This window comes from Microcaecilia unicolor, chromosome 8 (genome assembly GCF_901765095.1).
Source record: "Microcaecilia unicolor chromosome 8, aMicUni1.1, whole genome shotgun sequence".
NCBI lineage: Eukaryota > Metazoa > Chordata > Amphibia > Gymnophiona > Siphonopidae > Microcaecilia > Microcaecilia unicolor.
In genome coordinates, this window is record NC_044038.1 from 9,001,811 (window position 1) to 9,019,116 (window position 17,306).

The 17,306-nt window shown below is 48.4% G+C and overlaps 1 protein-coding gene across 2 annotated transcripts in view; it reads right to left on the reverse strand.

The window, feature by feature from the left end:
- Nucleotides 1-740: 740 nt before the first annotated feature.
- RAI1 (retinoic acid induced 1) overlaps nucleotides 741-17,306 on the reverse strand; it is a 319,360-nt gene continuing 302,794 nt past the window's right edge. For both annotated transcript variants that reach the window (XM_030212755.1, XM_030212756.1), the window contains 3 exons: nucleotides 11,853-11,946; nucleotides 11,068-11,117; nucleotides 741-1,352 (listed from right to left, as the gene is read on the reverse strand). In XM_030212755.1, coding sequence (XP_030068615.1) covers nucleotides 1,338-1,352; nucleotides 11,068-11,117; nucleotides 11,853-11,946 — 159 coding nt within the window. In that variant the 3' untranslated portion in view covers nucleotides 741-1,337. The remainder of the gene's footprint in view (nucleotides 1,353-11,067; nucleotides 11,118-11,852; nucleotides 11,947-17,306) is intronic.

The following is a 17,306-nucleotide window of genomic DNA, read 5'->3' on the forward strand; positions in this document are numbered from 1 at the left end:
GCGATAAATATGTATATCCCGAAGGAGAGACTTTCAAAAAGCTAAAGGTACTTACAATACAAAACAACGATAACCTTTTCCCAACAGAAAGGAAGTTTTACAACATGACGTCATGATATAGAAGCTCTGAGGGTTATACTAAAGTGCAATATGGGAAAATATGTTCCAGGGAGAGGGACGCATGGACCACCTTCTCAGAGCATTTCAAGAGTAACAAAATTCAACAAGGCTTGGTATACGTTTATTAAAATTTGCTATACCGCTCTCGTTGCAGTATAGCTGCAGGGGGAGCGAAGGGAGAGCTGACGCCCAGCCTAGAGGCAGGGCAGGTCAGGAGGGTCGATGGTTTGGTACCAACTGGTTTCGAACAGTAAGTGGATGGTGGCAGGGTACTTAGAAGGTTAGATGTTTGAGTAACATCCAAGCCAGCACTGGTAGGGTGGGGAGGGTGGGACTGTATGAATAAAGGGGTCTCGTGTTCTCATTTACTGGGAGAAAGATGGCCACGGATGGCTCCGAAAAGGAGTGATATGGCTGGCAGCTGGGATGTATCCTTAGCGGTGTGGACAGGAATAATTCAGCAGACTGGTTGGATCGGTTACTTGTCATTTTCTAACCACAGTAAGGTAAAGGGGGGGAGGGGGGGCTTCCCACGCTCGGGCCAGCTTTTCTTCAAGAAAATCCCTTTCCCCGCTCTGCACCCACAACATACTGGGCAAGTAAGAGTGAAAGTCGGCAAGTCAGTGTAAGAGATTTTTACTGAGCTAAAATCGCTCATGACATTCCCAGTCCAGAAAACAGACAGTCTGGGCTTGATACTAAAATGTAACCTTAGATTCTGGCAAACTGGCAATCAGCGTAGTACGATTTCCATACGTTACCCTGGCCTTATTATGACACCTTCGCTGAGTAAAAAGCAGTTTGTTTTTTTTAATAACATGCCTTAGGGCTCCCAGTGTAAGAGTAATCCAGGGCTGCGAACAACGAGACCTGCTTCCTCTCAAGAGTCTACACCAGTGTCCCTCCAGGGAACTCCACAGTTCGCACGAGCGCCCCCTGCAGGACACTCTTGCTGTTTGCACTTCTGCTCCCGCTGAGGTCTCCACAGTCTGACATGTCACATGGTGCTGTGGTGCAAAGCTGCTTGCACGCACTGGGAATGGAGTGGCATCCCTGCCAGAGAGGCAGGAGGACAGGCGGACGTGGGGTGTCCCTGTGTTCCCTTCTCCGTTTCCTCTCGATATCAGTTTCCTTTCTAGGTGTTGCTGCTGCAACGAGACAGTGGAATGGAAGTTGGCTCTTTCCTGCAGAAGGGAGAAGGTTTTCGGGCACATGGATTACAGAGCCTGCCGCTGGGGAAAAAAAAAAAACCAAAAAAAAGTAAGTTACGTTATGCTCAGAACAGGTGAGACAGACTCTGGCCTCATGAAAGAGATTTTTTTTTTTAACCAGGATTTTGTGTAGAAATAAATGGCCTTCGGTTTCTCATATACCATCTCTAATGTCTGTCTGGGTAAATTACGATGGTTAAATGAAAAGTAATGTCTCCACCTCCATAATTCATCAACAGGTGGCAGCACTGATGCACTACATGTGTTCACTTGTTCTTTGAAATCTCTTTCTTCAATTGCCAAGAAGTGTCTGTGTGAAGCAGGGGCGTATCTGCGTGGGGCAATGGGGGCCTCGGCCCCCGTAGATTTGGCCCTGGACCCCCCTGCCAACGACCCTCTCCACCCCCCCTCCCGCCGCCAACGCCAACCCACCGTCGCCTATCTTTTCTGGCGGGGGACCCCAACCCCCGCCAGCCGAGGTCCTCTCTTCCGTTGCAGCAAAGCTTCCTGTTCTGAGTCTAACGACGTCAGACTCAGAATTTGAAACTGAAGGAAGCTTTGCTGCAACGGAACAGAGGACCTCGGCTGGCGGGGGTTGGGGTCCCCCGCCAGCAAAGGTAGGCGACGGCGGCAGGGGAGGGTCCGGTAATGGCAGGGGGGGTCAGCAGCGCTGGGGGGGGGGCTAAAATGTGCCCCCTCACTCTGGCTCTGCCCCCCCCTCCCGCCGAAGTCCAGATATGCCTCTGGTGTGAAAAGGCTGTTTTTCTATTATTTGTGAAATGGAAACATGCAACAAGCACTGGGTGTGACTTAAGTAATCTGCTGTGATAGAATTTCTAACTGTTGAAGGAGTCCCTCCAACTGTTATTCGCTGCCACATGCGGGTTGTTTATGGTGATGACAGTATTGACAGTAGCGTACTTATTCAAGGTGCGTGTGTTGTGAACGCACCCCCCTGTCAGACCAGGCCCCCCTGCCCCCCCCTACACACACCCATGCCTTAACATCATCTCCACTCCAGTCTTCGCCTGGGCAGTGGCAGCAGATTTAAAGGCAGCCTGCACAGGGACTTTCTCTCAGAACTATCCCGCCTCTTCTGATGCAACTTCCTGTTTTGTGAAGGGCGGGACAGTTCAGAGAAAGTCCCAGTGCAGGCAGGCCTATGAGTGCCACTGCTGCTGTCCTGGCGAAAACTGGAGCAGAGGTGATTTTAAGGTACCGGGGGTGGGGTGAGGGACAGAAGGCAGAGGGGTGCAAGAGACAAGGGCTTGGGGAGACGCACCCCTCTTAAAAATTCTTGATTACACCACTGAGTGTTGATGTGAGAACTGTGTGTCACTGGGCCAAAAAGATTGTAGACCAGGAATGACTGATTTGTGTGATCAAAAGACAAAGTGGATGACCCGTGACAACTGTGGATGAGTCTTCACACGAGAAAGGTTAACAAACTCGGAAAGGACCCTTGGAGGATCACTCAAAGGGATCGAGAAGAGTTCAGAAGCACAACAAGGAAATGTTATTGCGACACGACAATGCTAGACCTCACACAGCATGAAACACTGAGGACATACTCCACATACCTTGGCTTAGGCGTGAGGTTCATTACTATCATGGTATGCGCAAAAAGAAGCCATTTGGGGACACTGTCCAAGAAAAACAACAACGATAATTGCGAAGATGGGCCTCTCAGTCAGTGGCGATCCTAGGTCGGATGACACCCGGGGCGGATCGCCGCTGAGCACCCCCCCCCCCGGGTGCAGAACGACACCCCCCCTTCCGGTGCATCAACACCCCCCCTGGCGAATCAACCCTCCCCCCCTCAGCGCATCAACACCCCCCCCCCTGGTGAATCAACCCTCCCCCTTCCGGCTCATGAACTCCCCCCCCTCAGTGCATCAGCACTCCCCCTGGTGAATCAACCCTCCCCCTTACTACTACTAAACATTTCTAGAGCACTACTAGGGTTACGCAGCGCTGTACAAATTAACAAGGAAGGACGGTCCCTGCTCAAAGAAGCTTACAACTTAAAGGACGAAATGTCAAGTTGGGGTAGTCTAGCTTTCCTGAATAGAGGTGGTTAGGTGCCGAAGGCGACATTGAAGAGGTGGGCTTTGAGCAATGATTTGAAGATGGGTAGGGAGGGGGCTTGGCGTATGGGCTCAGGGAGTTTATTCCAAGCATGGGGTGAGGCGAGGCAGAAAGGGCGGAGCCTGGAGTTGGCGGTGGTGGAGAAGGGTACTGAGAGGAGGGATTTGTCTTGAGAGCAGAGGTTACGGGTAGGAACGTAGGGGGAGATGAGGGTAGAGAGGTAGGGAGGGGCTGCAGATCGAGTGCATTTGTAGGTTAGTAGGAGAAGCTTGAACTGTATGCGGTACTTGATCGGAAGCCAGTGAAGTGACTTGAGGAGAGGGGTGATATGATTATATCGGTCCAGGCGGAAGATAAGACGTGCAGCAGAGTTCTGAACAGACTGAAGGGGGGATAGATGGCTAAGTGGGAGGCCGGTGAGGAGTAAGTTGCAGTAGTCCAGGCGAGAGGTAATGAGAGCGTGGACAAGAGTTCGGGTGGTGTGTTCAGAGAGGAAAGGGCAAATTTTGCTGATGTTAAAGAGGAAGAAGCGACAGGTCTTGGCTATCTGCTGGATATGCGCAGAGAAGGAGAGAGAGGAGTCAAAGATGACTCCGAGGTTGCGGGCAGATGAGACGGGGAGGTTGAGGGTGTTATCGACTGAGAAAGTGGAGGGAGAGGAGAAGTGGGTTTGGGTGGGAAAACAATAAGTTCAGTCTTGGCCATGTTCAGTTTCAGGTGGCGGTTGGACATCCAGGCAGCAATGTCGGATAAGCAGGCCAATACTTTGGCCTGGGTTTCCGCAGTGATGTCTGGTGTGGAGAGATAAAGCTGGGTGTCGTCAGCATAAAGATTTTTTATTTATTTATTTGTTGCATTTGTATCCCTTACATAGTACCGTGATGGCGATCGCCATTTCCGGTAGGAGAAACACAGAGTGGTTAAATGTTAATGTTCATAGATGATAAAGTATTTTAAGTCATCAGGAGAGACGGCGAGAGAGTTCGATTTTGTCCAGTTCTGGTAGGTGATTCGAGTGTCTTGTAGAGTTCAGGAGTTCAGGTTGGTTCTTTCTGGTACGCCTTTGTGAACAGGTAAGTTTTTAACGATTTCCGGAAGTTTGTTAGGTCGTGCATTCTTTTCGTAACGTTTGGAAGTGCATTCCACAATTGCATGCTTACGTAAGAGAAGCTGGATGCATAAGTTTTTTTTAATATTTTAGTCCTTTGCAAATAGTTCTTTGAAAATAATTTCAACATCAACAAGGATAACGAAGGAGAAAAGACGTTCCCATGGCCAACACTCACCTCTTAAGAGCCCAAAATTGCTTTCTAAGTTGCTGAGTGGCCCTGGTCGCATCAGGGAAAACCTGAATAGCTTGACCACAAAAAGAAACATCTTTTTTTTTAGAGAAACAAAGTTTCAATATTTTCATTTTTTTTCTTGCTCCTTTATTTCCTTTTGATGCATTTCCTTGAATTTCTCTACCTGCTCCTCTTGATGTGGATTGGTTAATGCCGATAATTGTATTGTTTTGCAATTATAAATATAAATCTTAAATTTAAAAAAAAAACAAAAACCCAAGTGTGCAGTGAGGCACAACCGGTTCAGCTGGTCTGGCATGAGGTGGTGACCCAGCACTGCATTGGCGTCATTGGAAAACCAGAATTTGACACTCATTTTGGAGCTTCTGCTTTGGCATCTGGAATTCTTCTTCCTTATATCAGCGGCAGCAAGTAATTCTTCAGTGCAAAGCAGTTTTAATTGGCAGCTGCAGTCAGAAGAGTAGGGTGAGGGTGAAACCGTGACTGCTGCCCTCAGCCATGACCTCCCATTCCCAAAGATACTACTACTACTTAACATTTCTAGAGCGCTACTAGGGTTACGCAGCGCTGTACAAATTAACGAATAAGGACGGTCCCTGCTCAGAAGAGCTTACAATGTAAAGGACGAAATGTCAAGTTAGGGTAGTTGAGATTTCTTGAGAAGAGGTATAGTGATTAGGTGCCAAAGGCGACATTGAAGAGGTGGGCTTTGAGCAATGATTTGAAGATGGGCAGGGAGGGGGCCTGGCGTATGGGCTCAGGGAGTTTGTTCCAAGCATGGGGTGAGGCGAGGCAGAAAGGGCGAAGCCTAGAGTTGGCGGTGGCGGAGAAGGGTACTGAAAGGAAGGATTTGTCTTGAGAGCAGAGGTTACGGGTAGGGACGTAAGGGGAGATGAGGGTAGAGAGGTAGGGAGGGGCTGCAGATCGAGTGCATTTGTAGGTTAGTAGGAGAAGCTTGAACTGTATGCGGTATCTGATCGGAAGCCAGTGAAGTGACTTGAGGAGAGGGGTGATATGAGTGTTTCGGTTAAGGCGGAAGATAAGATGTGCGGCAGAGTTCTGACTGGACTGAAGGGGGGATAGATGGCTAAGTGGGAGGCCGGTGAGGAGTAGGTTGCAGTAGTCAAGGCGAGAGGTAATGAGATCTCCATCTAGTACCCGGAACGCAAAACTCGAACCCCTCCCTGAGTTCAAGTTCACGAGTTGTGGATTTCACAATGATATAGGATGACATGGCGACACGGTAATGCCAAGTTTGTGCTCGGCTCTCTGTGGGGCGGGACTTCCCAAATGTGTCCATAGTGATTCCACTATCGGATGGGTTGTGCAGGAAATCCACAACAAACATGCCAGAGATGAAATGTGCATACCTTAAAGGTCCAGTCTACGTGCATCAGTTCCTGCGTATTCAGGGGGTATATCCTGAGAACTTGACTGTGGGGGTCAGTAGAAGTAAGGGATGGAGATGTGCCAAGAAACAGCATAAGAAATGGCAAGTCAAATGCAAAGTGCTGATAAGGAAGGCAAAGAGGGACTTTGAAAAAAAAGATTGCGTAAAAATGTTTTTAGGTATATTAAAAGCAAGAAGCTGGCAAAAGAATCAGTTGGACCGCTAGATGACCGAGAGGGAAGACAAAGCCATTGCAGAGAGATTAAATGAATTCTTTGCTTCGGTCTTCACCGAGGAAGATTTGGGAGAGATACAAGTGCCAGAAATGGTATTCGAAGAAGACGAGTCAGAGAAACTGAATGAAATCTCTATAAACCTGGAGGACGTAATGGCGCAATTTGACAAACTGAAGAGTAGCAAATCGCCTGGACCGGATGGTATTCATCCTAGAGTACTGATAAAATTGAAAAATGAACTTGCAGAGTGGAGTGGAGGAGTAGCCTAGTGGTTAGTGCAATGGACGATGCTGTTGAACTGGGTTTGATTCCCACTGCAGCTCCTTGTGACTCTGGGCAAGTCATTTAACCCTTCATTGCCCCAGGTACAAATAAGTACCTGTATATACTATGTAAACCACTTTGAATGTATTTGCAAAAACCACAGAAAGGTGGTATATCAAGTCCCAATCCCTTTCCCCCTGTTGTAATTTATCTTTAAAATCAAGCATGGTACTGGAAGATTGGAGCGTGGCCAATGTAATGCCAATTTTTAAAAAAGGTTCCAGAGGTGACCCGGGAAATTATAGACTGGTGAGCCTAATATCGGTGCCAGGCAAAATGGTAAAGTCTATTATAAAGAACAAAATTACAGAGCATATTCAAAAGCATGGATTAATGAGACAAAGCCAACATGGATTTAGTGAAGGGAAATCTTGCCTCACCAATCTACTACCTTTCTTTGAAGGGGTGAACAAACATGTGGATAAAGGTGAGCTGGTTGATATTGTGTATCTGGATTTTCAGAAGTTGTTTGACAAAGTTCCTCATGAAAGACTCCAGAGGAAATTGGAGAGTCATGGGATAGGAGGTAGTGTTCTATTGTGGATTAAAAACTGGTTAAAAGATAGAAAACAGAGAGTAGGGTTAAATGGTCAGTTTTCTCAATGGAGAAGGGTAGTTAGTGGGGTTCCCCAGGGGTCTGTGCTGGGACCGCTGCTTTTAACATATTTATAAATGATCTAGAGTTATTAGAGTAACTAGTGAGGTAATTAAATTTGTTGATGACACGTTTTAGTCAAAGTTGTTAAATCGCAAGAGGACTGTGAAAAATTACAAGAGGACCTTAAGAGACTGGGAGACTGGGCGTCTAAATGGCAGATGATGTTTAATGTGAGCAAGTGCAAAGTGATGCATGTGAGAAAGAGGAACCCGAATTATAGCTACGTCATTCAAGGTTCCACATTAGGAGTCACCGACCAGGAAAGGGATTTAGGTGTCATCGTTGATGATATGTTGAAACCCTCTGCTCAGCGTGCGGCGGTGGCTAAGAAAGCAAATAGAATGTTAGGTATAATTAGGAAAGGAATGGAAAACAAAAATGAGGACGTTATAAGACCTTTGTATTGCTCCATGGTGCGACCGCACCTCGAATATTGTATGCAATTCTGCTCACCGCATCTCAAAAAAGATACAGTATTTAGAAAAGGTACAGAGAAGGGCGATGAAAATGATAAAGGGGATGGGACGACTTCCCTATGAGGAAAGGCTAAAGCGGCTAGGGCTCTTCAGCTTGGAGAAAAGATAGCTGAAGGGATATATGATAGAGGTGTATAAAATAATGAGTGGAGTGGGATGGGTAGATGTGAATTGCTTGTTTACTCTTTCCAAAAATACTAGGTCTAGGGGGCCTGCAATGAAGCTACAAAGTAGTAAATTTAAAACGAATCAGAGAAAATATTTCTTCACTCAACGTGTAATTAAACTCTGGAATTCATTGCCAGAGAATGTGGTAAAAGCAGTTAGCCTAGCGGGGTTTGAAAAAGGTTTGGATAGCTTGCTAAAAGAAAAGTCCATAAGCCATTATTAAAATGGACTTGGGGAAAATCCACTGCTTATTTAAGCAGCATAAAATGTATTGTACTGTTTTAGGATCTTTCCAGGTACTTGTAACCTGGAGTGGCCACTGTTGGAAACAGGATGCTAGGCTTGGTCTGTCCCAGTATGGCAATACTTATGCACTTATTTTTGCAGGCCATCTCCTGCAGTCCCAGGGGAGAACTTCTGCTGAGCAGCCTCCCCTTCCATGGGCAGCAGGAGATGCAGTAATAAGACACCATTTCCTGCTGCCCCAGGTCTTACAGCTCTTACCACAGGACAGGTCCCAGGACAGCAGGAGATGACAGTTTGTAAATGTGTCTCCTGCTGCTGGAGAGGAAAATAGCTTGTTGGTGCAAAGGCTGAGGTCTGTCAGGGGATGCAGCCAGGATGTGGCATGGGCGGGTCTGGGGGGCATGGCTGGGCAGAATTGGGTGTGGCTTAAAATCTCCTGGGGATTCCCACAGCCAGCCCTTAGGCGATAGCAACCAGGGCCCTCCTGCCTCCATGTGAAGGTGGCCTAGCCTAAAGGTAGGCTTTTGGGCCCCCTCCCCACTTTCTGCCCTGGGCTCCTACATAACAGCAGGCCTGGGGATGCCGTGCACTGTGGTACAGGGTAGTTGGATGTCTAATGGGAGGCTTACAGATGATGTGGCTCCTTCAAAGTTGACATTTTTGTAAAGCAGGTGTGTGATTTCTGTTTGCCACTAGAGGGCAGCCTTATAGGCTAAGGCTCTTTGGACATCTGTGCCTGGATTTGGTTTTGTTTAGTGGTGGGTGGGGGGGTTGTATTAAAGCCACAGTGCTCCAAAACCCTTGCTCATTATGCTAGGTTTTATTTATAGACCGCTTTCCCTGAACAAAGTTCAACCCTCCCCCCCCCCCCCCCAAATGGGTTACTTCTCCGGCCTCAGAGGAATTATAAAAATATGAACCCTGGTATGCAGGGGGGGGGGGGGGTGTTTGTGTGTGCGTGAACTGTGCATCTCCCTGGCTGTTCCAGATTTCGTGCAAGTGAATTAATGAAAGACAGAAATTGTCAGTCCTTGAGACACACTCAGCCTGACTGATTTTCAGGATACCCACAATAACTATGCAAAGAGAAATTTGCCTGCACTGCTTCCGATGTTATGTGAATCCATCCTCATTCTGGATATCCTGAAAACCTGACTGGCTGAGAGTGTCCTGAGGACTGGGCTGAGAACCCTAAGATAAAAATACACGTTTAAACTCCCAGAAATAGGAGCCTGCCCTGGTTCTGAGTGAACAGGCAAACCAGCAAAGGAGGAAGAAAGGCGATGCTCAGCGACTTCGGTCAGCTGTAGGACAAACCTCAGAGGGGCCCCTAGGTACCCGCCTAGTTTGTTTATGCCTTAATCCTGTCTTGGTTGTGCCCCATTGCCTGCAGGGAGATGTGGGCACGGTTGCCAGGTGGGCTATTTTGGGGGGTTTTCTGCTGTTTTCTGTGCGGTTTTTCGGGCCGCGGGGGCGGAGCTAATGACGTTTTGGATGGGGTTTGATGACGTTTTGGGCGGGGTTGATGATGTTTTGGGCGGGGCTCATGATGGAGGAGGCGGGGTTGATGACGGCGGGGGTGGGGGTGTGAACATTTTGGGCGGGTTTGGGGACCGGGTAACTGGCAACACTGGATGTGGGTCCTACTTGGACAAAATTGGATCAGCATGGGTGCAGTGGAGGTCCTAAGAGAGATATGGACAGATAAGAGAAAGATGTAAGAGAGATGACAGTATAAGAGAGACACAAAGAGAGTGAAATAAGAGACAGAACAAGAAAGAAACAAGAGTGAAAAGGGAGTTGGATCGAGAAACGGAGAGAGGAACAGAAGGAAGGGGATGGTGAGAGGATTAGGAATGGAGAGAGAGGGAGAGAGAGAGGCAGGGGGCAGAGAGGGAGGGAGGAGGAGAGACGGGCAGAGAGTCAGAGAGAGGCAGGGGGCAGAGAGAGAGAGAGAGAGAGAGAGGAGAGACGGGCAGAGAGTCAGAGAGAGGCAGGGGGCAGAGAGAGAGAGAGGAGAGACGGGCAGAGAGTCAGAGAGAGGCAGGGGGCAGAGAGAGAGAGAGGAGAGACGGGCAGAGAGTCAGAGAGAGGCAGGGGTAAGAGAGGGAGAGAGGAGGAGAGACAGGGGCAGAGAGTCAGAGAGAGGCAGGGGTAAGAGAGGGAGAGAGGAGGAGAGACAGGGGCAGAGAGTCAGAGAGAGGCAGGGGTAAGAGAGGGAGGAGAGACAGGGGCAGAGAGTCAGAGAGAGGCAGGGGTAAGAGAGGGAGAGAGGAGGAGAGACAGGGGCAGAGAGTCAGAGAGAGGCAGGGGGCAGAGAGGAGAGACGGGCAGAGAGAGAGAGAGAGAGAGAGGAAAGGCAGGGGGGCCGAGTGATGGAGAAAGACAGTGATTAAAGGAGGGAAGAGGGATGAAGAGAGGAGAAAGTGTACAGCAAAACAGAATAAACATCCAGTGTCAATTCTAAGGTCCAGTTTAAATCATTTTTCATCCTGTTCGGTGAAAATCTCCCATCACCCGAGGAGCAGAAATCATACATGACATCATACCTAATAACGGATGAATCAGATGCCATCAGTGAAGTCATTCACACACACATTACAGGAACCAAATAGCATGATGTGAGTTTGATGTCATTTGTACCGCTCTGAAACATGGCAGGGGAGCGGGTTTCAAAGTGCCACATTTATTTGTCGTGGGTACCGGATACACCTTACTGCTCCTGCATGAGTCTCTGATGCGCCGGGCGGTGTGTTGAGGGGCAGCCGCCCCCCCCCCCCCCCGTCTCCCCATTCCCCTCCCCCCTCGGCCTGGCCTGTTACACTGTGACTTGAGTCACGCCTTACCTTGTGTCTGAGACATTTCAGAGAAAAGTTCTCTTCGCTTAACAAGCAACCTACAAGACAGACAATAACAGTGTGTGATTTCCCATCATTTTGAAGAGGGTTCCAATAAACAGCCGTCTCCTCTGCTAGACCCCCCCCCCCCCCCATCTGCGTTCAGTATAAAATCTGATCTGACCCTCAATCCAGCAGGCCTGCTATCAGATCTCCATGAGGAGGACAAAATAATACAGAAAAATACTGCATGAGAGCTCATTTTCAAAGGGAATCTCCTTCATGGCGCTCACCTTTGACCATTTCGGGCCTACGGGCTTGGCATTTGCTTTAACACCCATGAGAAATTTAAAATGAAATCCTTGTGGGTGATTCATCTCCCTCGATCTACTGCCCCACATTTTTTTTTTTTTGCCGTAATTAAATGCGAATTCTTTCGCTGGAGGAAGGACAGCCTGGTGAATGTACCCAAATAACTACAAAATGTACCCAAGTAACTACATCTGTCTGTGAAAATCCCCTTCCAAAAATATATAGGCAAGTCTTGTAATAATCCTGCTCCTTTCTAGATGGGTGTGTGTGTGTGTGTGTGTGTCCACGAGCAGAAGGTCTCATCCATCACAATATACCGGGGCAGTGCTGTGTCACTGTCCACAATACCCAGACTTTCTCCCCTCCCCCCACCCAAATACTGAAGAAACACCATCAATCACAATAGGACTCCTCATGACCTTCTGGAACGCCCCTGCAGCATCCCTCCCCGCCCCCCCCCCCCCCCCCAGCTTATGCCTTACCTGTGTCATTGGCACATGGGTAGTGATAACTTTGGGTACACCCCTTATGGCAGCAGCCTACAGTCGCTCCTGCTCGTTGGCAAGTAGAACATACCTTTAAAAGTAGAAAGATAAACAGAACTAAGACAGAGCAGAACACTGGACCCGCTCTAAACGTGCCAAGGAACAGAATATAACACTTCAGACAATCTGCAAGGCCAGGGCCCACCTGCAGACAAGAGCGGCCAGGGGGTCCCTGAGGTACTGACAGTGCAGAGCGGAGGTCAGAGGTCAGACGCTGAGCACTGAGTGAGGGTCTGAGTAACACAGTAACTGGCGCACATAAGTCTCTTGGGCCCACCCAGTCTGATCGGCTGCCCCATGTCCTGGGTTACTGCAGACCCTATTCAATCTTCAGTTGTCTCCTCTTCTTCCACATATCTGTCCCAAGCAGGCTTGAATCTGACCTGCCTCCATCCTACACCCCTCAGTAAGGAAGCTATCACATATCTTTCTAAGCTCATATTCCCTGGGAAGCATGTGACCGGGTGAGGGGAGGCGAAGGGAGGGAAGGAAGATCTGGTATGGAGCAGGCCCTGTGGTTAGAGCCGCTTTTACTTATAGGCCCACTGTTAAGCTGGGCCCAGGGCAGTTGCCCCCTTTGTCCACTGGTAAAAGTGACCCTGCCTGTATTTGAATTGCTTCCATTCTCTTGATATAAAGATCTGACCCCAAGAACTGGACACAGTACTCAAGGAGGGGGTCTCCAACAGTCTCGCTCCCCAGCTTGGCTTGAGGGTCAACTTTTCCCTCTAGTTCCCACAGCAGGTTCAATCACCAGCTTTCTCTGCCCCCCCCCCCCCCCCCCCCTCTCCAGGGTGGACATCCCTCTGCTTTCTTTGCCTCTCTTCCTGTTCTCCAGCGAGAGACCTCCGGTTGTCTCACCGTCTCTCTCTTTCTCAAAGCCCCTTCCCCTGAACTCACAGATCCATAGCTCATTTTCTGAATCTCCCCACCCCCTGCGGCACTCATGCTAAGCTTGCTCTCTTCCCTTCTCCCTGCTTGTGCCGATGGGCACACGAGGAGGGGCCTGCAGGTCGAACCAGAACCGTTATCTTCCTCCTCTGCCGCCTTAGCTCTGACTGATGAATCTGAATCACACAGGCCGCTGTACAGCCTGATAGGCACCTGTTCTCTTCTTATGCTGATAAGCGCTGAGGAGGGAGAGGAGAAGGGGGGAAAGTAGGTAAGTTGGAGGGGGGGGGGGGGAGGGAAACCACGCAAACCATGGCTTCCTCTAGGTCCCGATGCAGAATTGCAAATGAGAACAATTCTGCATTGTGCAGTGGCACAAAATTCCTCCAGAAGTAACAGGGCCACTATGGCAAAAATGCCCTCATCAATGTGAGAGACAGCCATTAGGCAAGATTAGATGGTTGCCTAGGCCAGCAGCTTCTTGTGGCGCAGCAAGTGAGGAACGGTCACGATTGTTGAATTTAATTACTCGAGGAATGGGAAATGGGCTGAAGGTCAGAAATTTAATCAAAAGGGGGGCACACGGCTGGAGGTTCGCCTAGGGCACTTAACACTTTGGTCTAATGGTTGAGTCGGCCCTGCCCAGCAGCCAGTGACCTGGGTGAGAAGCCCTCCAATGAAAAGGCCAGCCAGCTACTCAGACCGACATGCTCTCTTTCCCTCAGCTCATATCCCATTCCCTTCCCCATCTTTCTCTCTGTCCCTCTCACACCCTGTTTCCCTCCTATTCACTTCCTGCAGCCTGTCTCCCCACCACTGTGCTCTCAACATTTTCTCACCTCAGCTCCCCTCTCCCTACTTCATCCTAGCCTGTCTGGACCCCGCAATCCCAGCAGACAACTTCCATCCTCTAGTCTGCAATCTCATGCCCTCCCAAGTTGGCTCTTTCCCCACTTTGCTAACCCCTCCCACCCTGTACAGATGCTTCCTGCCAGTAGTTCTCTTGTCTTTCCTCATGTAGCCTGACCTCCTGCTCAGTTCTTCCAGTCTCCCAAAGACAGAAACTCATCGGGCGTCTAGAAGTGCAGAACAGCTGGTTCAGAGGCTGCGCCAGAAGCAGCTTCTGAAGAAGGTGGGGGTGAGCGTGCACGGAGGGAAGCGAATAGGGGAGTCACACTTTGGGTTTAGTTTTTTCACTCAAGCTTTTCCTGTGAGTTAATTTGCAGCCTCTCTAAGCTCACTAGGTTGTCCAACATTGCTGATGGCAACGACTTGAATCCTACCCTTTTTTCCATTAATTTTGCTGTTTTTCCATTATATTATAGCTTGTTGTATTTTGCTTTTCCCTTCTGTCCCTTGACTACCCTCTGACCTGCATCCTAATGTATTGGTTTCTGCATTTGTACCCATATCACCCTCTTATTCTTTTCTTACGTAAATCGCTTCTTAGATGGCTATTTGTGATTTGTGGCCAATCAAATAAACATGAAACATAGGAGCCTTTTAATAATCACTCTTATACCTTCTGTACTGAGGTACAACTTCTTCTCATTCCTCCTGAAACAATGTTTGTGTCATCTGCAGACATTTTTTTGATATCAAACTCTTCAGCAATTCCAATGATAAAGATGCTGTAAAAACTAGACCCAGCCAGAAGCTCATGGCACCCTACTGTTTACGAGAAGGACACAGCGAAGGCGACAAGACAGATGATGCCAATCAAACTTCTACTGGACTCAAGAAAAGTTCACAGCAAGAGTTTATTAATAAAAAAAAATGATTAATAAACTCTTGCTGTGAACTTTTCTTGAGTCCAGTAGAAGTTTGATTGGCATCATCTGTCTTGTCGCCTTCGCTTAGCCCTTCTCTTGGATTTTCCATTGCGGAGGTCCGCTTTCTTCTGTGTTTGACACCCTACTGCTTACTCCACCTTCACCAGGCTGAAGTCTAATAACCAGCACTCCCTTGGTTCTGTTGCTTAAACACTGCTTTACAATTAAGATCTTCCAGGCCAGTACTCAAAGCAGCAGCTGCTGAATGTGTAAGTCCCTATAGATGGATTTTAAGAGGCATTATATAGACAGTGTTGCTGAAAATCTCTCTAAATGCCCCGGAAGTCTCTGTATAGTGCTGAGGCGGAGTTAGGGCAGAGCGAGAGCACTCCTGGACTTGAGGCCCTATTTAGAGTACTGTGTACAATTCTGGAGACCGCACCTTCAAAAAGATGTAGCCAGGATGGAGTCGGTCCAGAGGGCGGCTACTAAAATGGTCAGTGGTCTGCACCATAAAGCCTATGGGGACAGACTTAAAGATCTCAATATTTATACCTTGGAAGAAAGATAAGACAGAAAGGAGATATGATTGAGACATTTAAATGTCTTCACAGCATAAATACACAGGTCTCTTTTAACTGAAAGGAAGCTTTGGAAGACGAGGGCATAAGATGGTTTAAGAGGGATGGCGATGAACATTGGAAAGAATAATCCGAATCATAGTTACCTGATGCTAGGGTCCACCTTAGAAGTCAGCACTCAAGAAAAAGATCTAGGTGTCATTGTAGACAATACGCTGAAATGTTCTGCCCAGTGTGTGGCGGCGGCCAAAAAAGCAAACAGGATGCTAGGAAGTATTAGGAGAGGGATGCAAAATAAGACCAAGAATATTATAATGACTTTGTGTCGCTCCATAGTGTGACCTCACCTTGAGTATTGCGTTCAATTTTGGTTGCCGCATCTCAAAAAAGATATAGTGGAATTAGAAAAGGTTCAAAGAAGAGCGACCAAAATGATAAAGGGGATGGAACTCCTCCCATATGAGGAAAGGCTAAAGAGGTTAGGGCTCTTCAGCTTGGTAAAGACATGGCTGAGGGGGGATACGATTGAGGTCTACAAAATCCTGAGTGGTATAGAATAGGTAAAAGTGAATCGATTTTTTACTCTTTCAAAAAGTATAAAGACTCAGGGACACTCAATCAAATTACATGGAAATACATTTTAAAACAAATAGGAGGAAATATTTTTTCACTCAACAAATAGTTAAGCTCTGGAACTCGTTGCCAGAGGATGTGGTAACAACGGTTAGCGTATCTGGGTTTAAAAAAGGGTTGGATAATTTCCAGAGGAAAAGTCCATAGTGTGCTACTGAGACACATAGGGAAGCCACTGCTTGCCCTGGGATTGGTAGCATGGAAAGTTGCTACTATTTCGGTTTCTGCCAGGTACTTGTGACCTGGATTGGCCACTGTTGGAAGTAGGAGACTGGGCTAGATGGACCATTGGTCTGATCCAGTATGGCTATTCTTATGTTCTTTATGGAAAGGGTGGTGAATACGTGGAATGTCAGAACAAAGTAAAGTAGACGTTGACCCAATGACAAACCAACGTAGGAAGTGTTATTTAGGAAACTTTATTGAAGGCACCAGACACTTGACACAACACAAGGTTGAGTTTCTGATCTGCGTTCCATTGGCATCAATTGCTTTCATTCTGTTGCTGTGTTTACCCATCTTTTTTGTATCAGCCATACGAGCAATCTTGGCTTACAAAGAAATTGGTGACCCCTGAGGTAGGCGGTTTGTGCCCACCGAAACATGGCCCGTGTTGTATCAAGTGTCTGGTGCCTTCAATAAGGTTTCCTAAGTCAAGGCTGCTGAGAGAGTGAGCTGGGCCTGGTGGTGGTAGTGAGCTGCTGCCGCCAGGCCAGGGCCGCCACCCCCCCCAGGATCACCGCTGCCCCCCCCCGGATTGTCACCACCACTGCCCCCCCCCAGAATCATCATTGCCCCTGCCTGCCCACCCAAAGAACCTTGGCTGGCCCCACCAGCTGCAAGCAGCGTGGCTCCTTCCTTTGCCCAGCACTGCCTGCCCCTGCGGCTGCTTTCCTCAGGTTGCACATGCTCGGTCTCAAAGCTATCCATGCGCGGCCTGAGGACCCAGCAGCTGCTAGGCAAGCAATGCAAGGGGGGGCCCGGTGCTGGAGTTTTCTCTCTCCTGCTCCTGTCGGGAGGCGATCACATGGGTCCTGTCAGGAACAGAAGAGAGAGAGAGAGAGACAAACCCTGGCACCGGGCCTCCCCATTGGAAGCCCAGGCTTCGGGAATTTTGCCCCCCCCCTGCTCCCCCCCCCCCTTGGCGGTCCTGTCCTAAGCAACTCTTCCTACGTCGATTTGTCATTGGGTCAATCTCTACTTTTATTTTGTTCTGACTGACTTTTCAGTAGAGGTCTTTGCCCTTTTCGCTGCTGTGAATGCGTGGAATGATCATCTGGTGGAGGGGTGGAGACGAGGACAGTATCTGAATTCAAGGAAGTGTGGGACAGGCACGTGGGATCCCTTAGGGGGAAGAAGAGATAGCAGACGATATGGATGGGCAGACTGGATTGGCTATATGGCCTTTATCTGCTGTCATTTTCTAGGCTTCAACAATGACAATATTCAGCCACTCTCTATATAATTAATCAGTTTATTTCAGGCCTGCAAAAAAGCTGTTTTAAATTAAACTG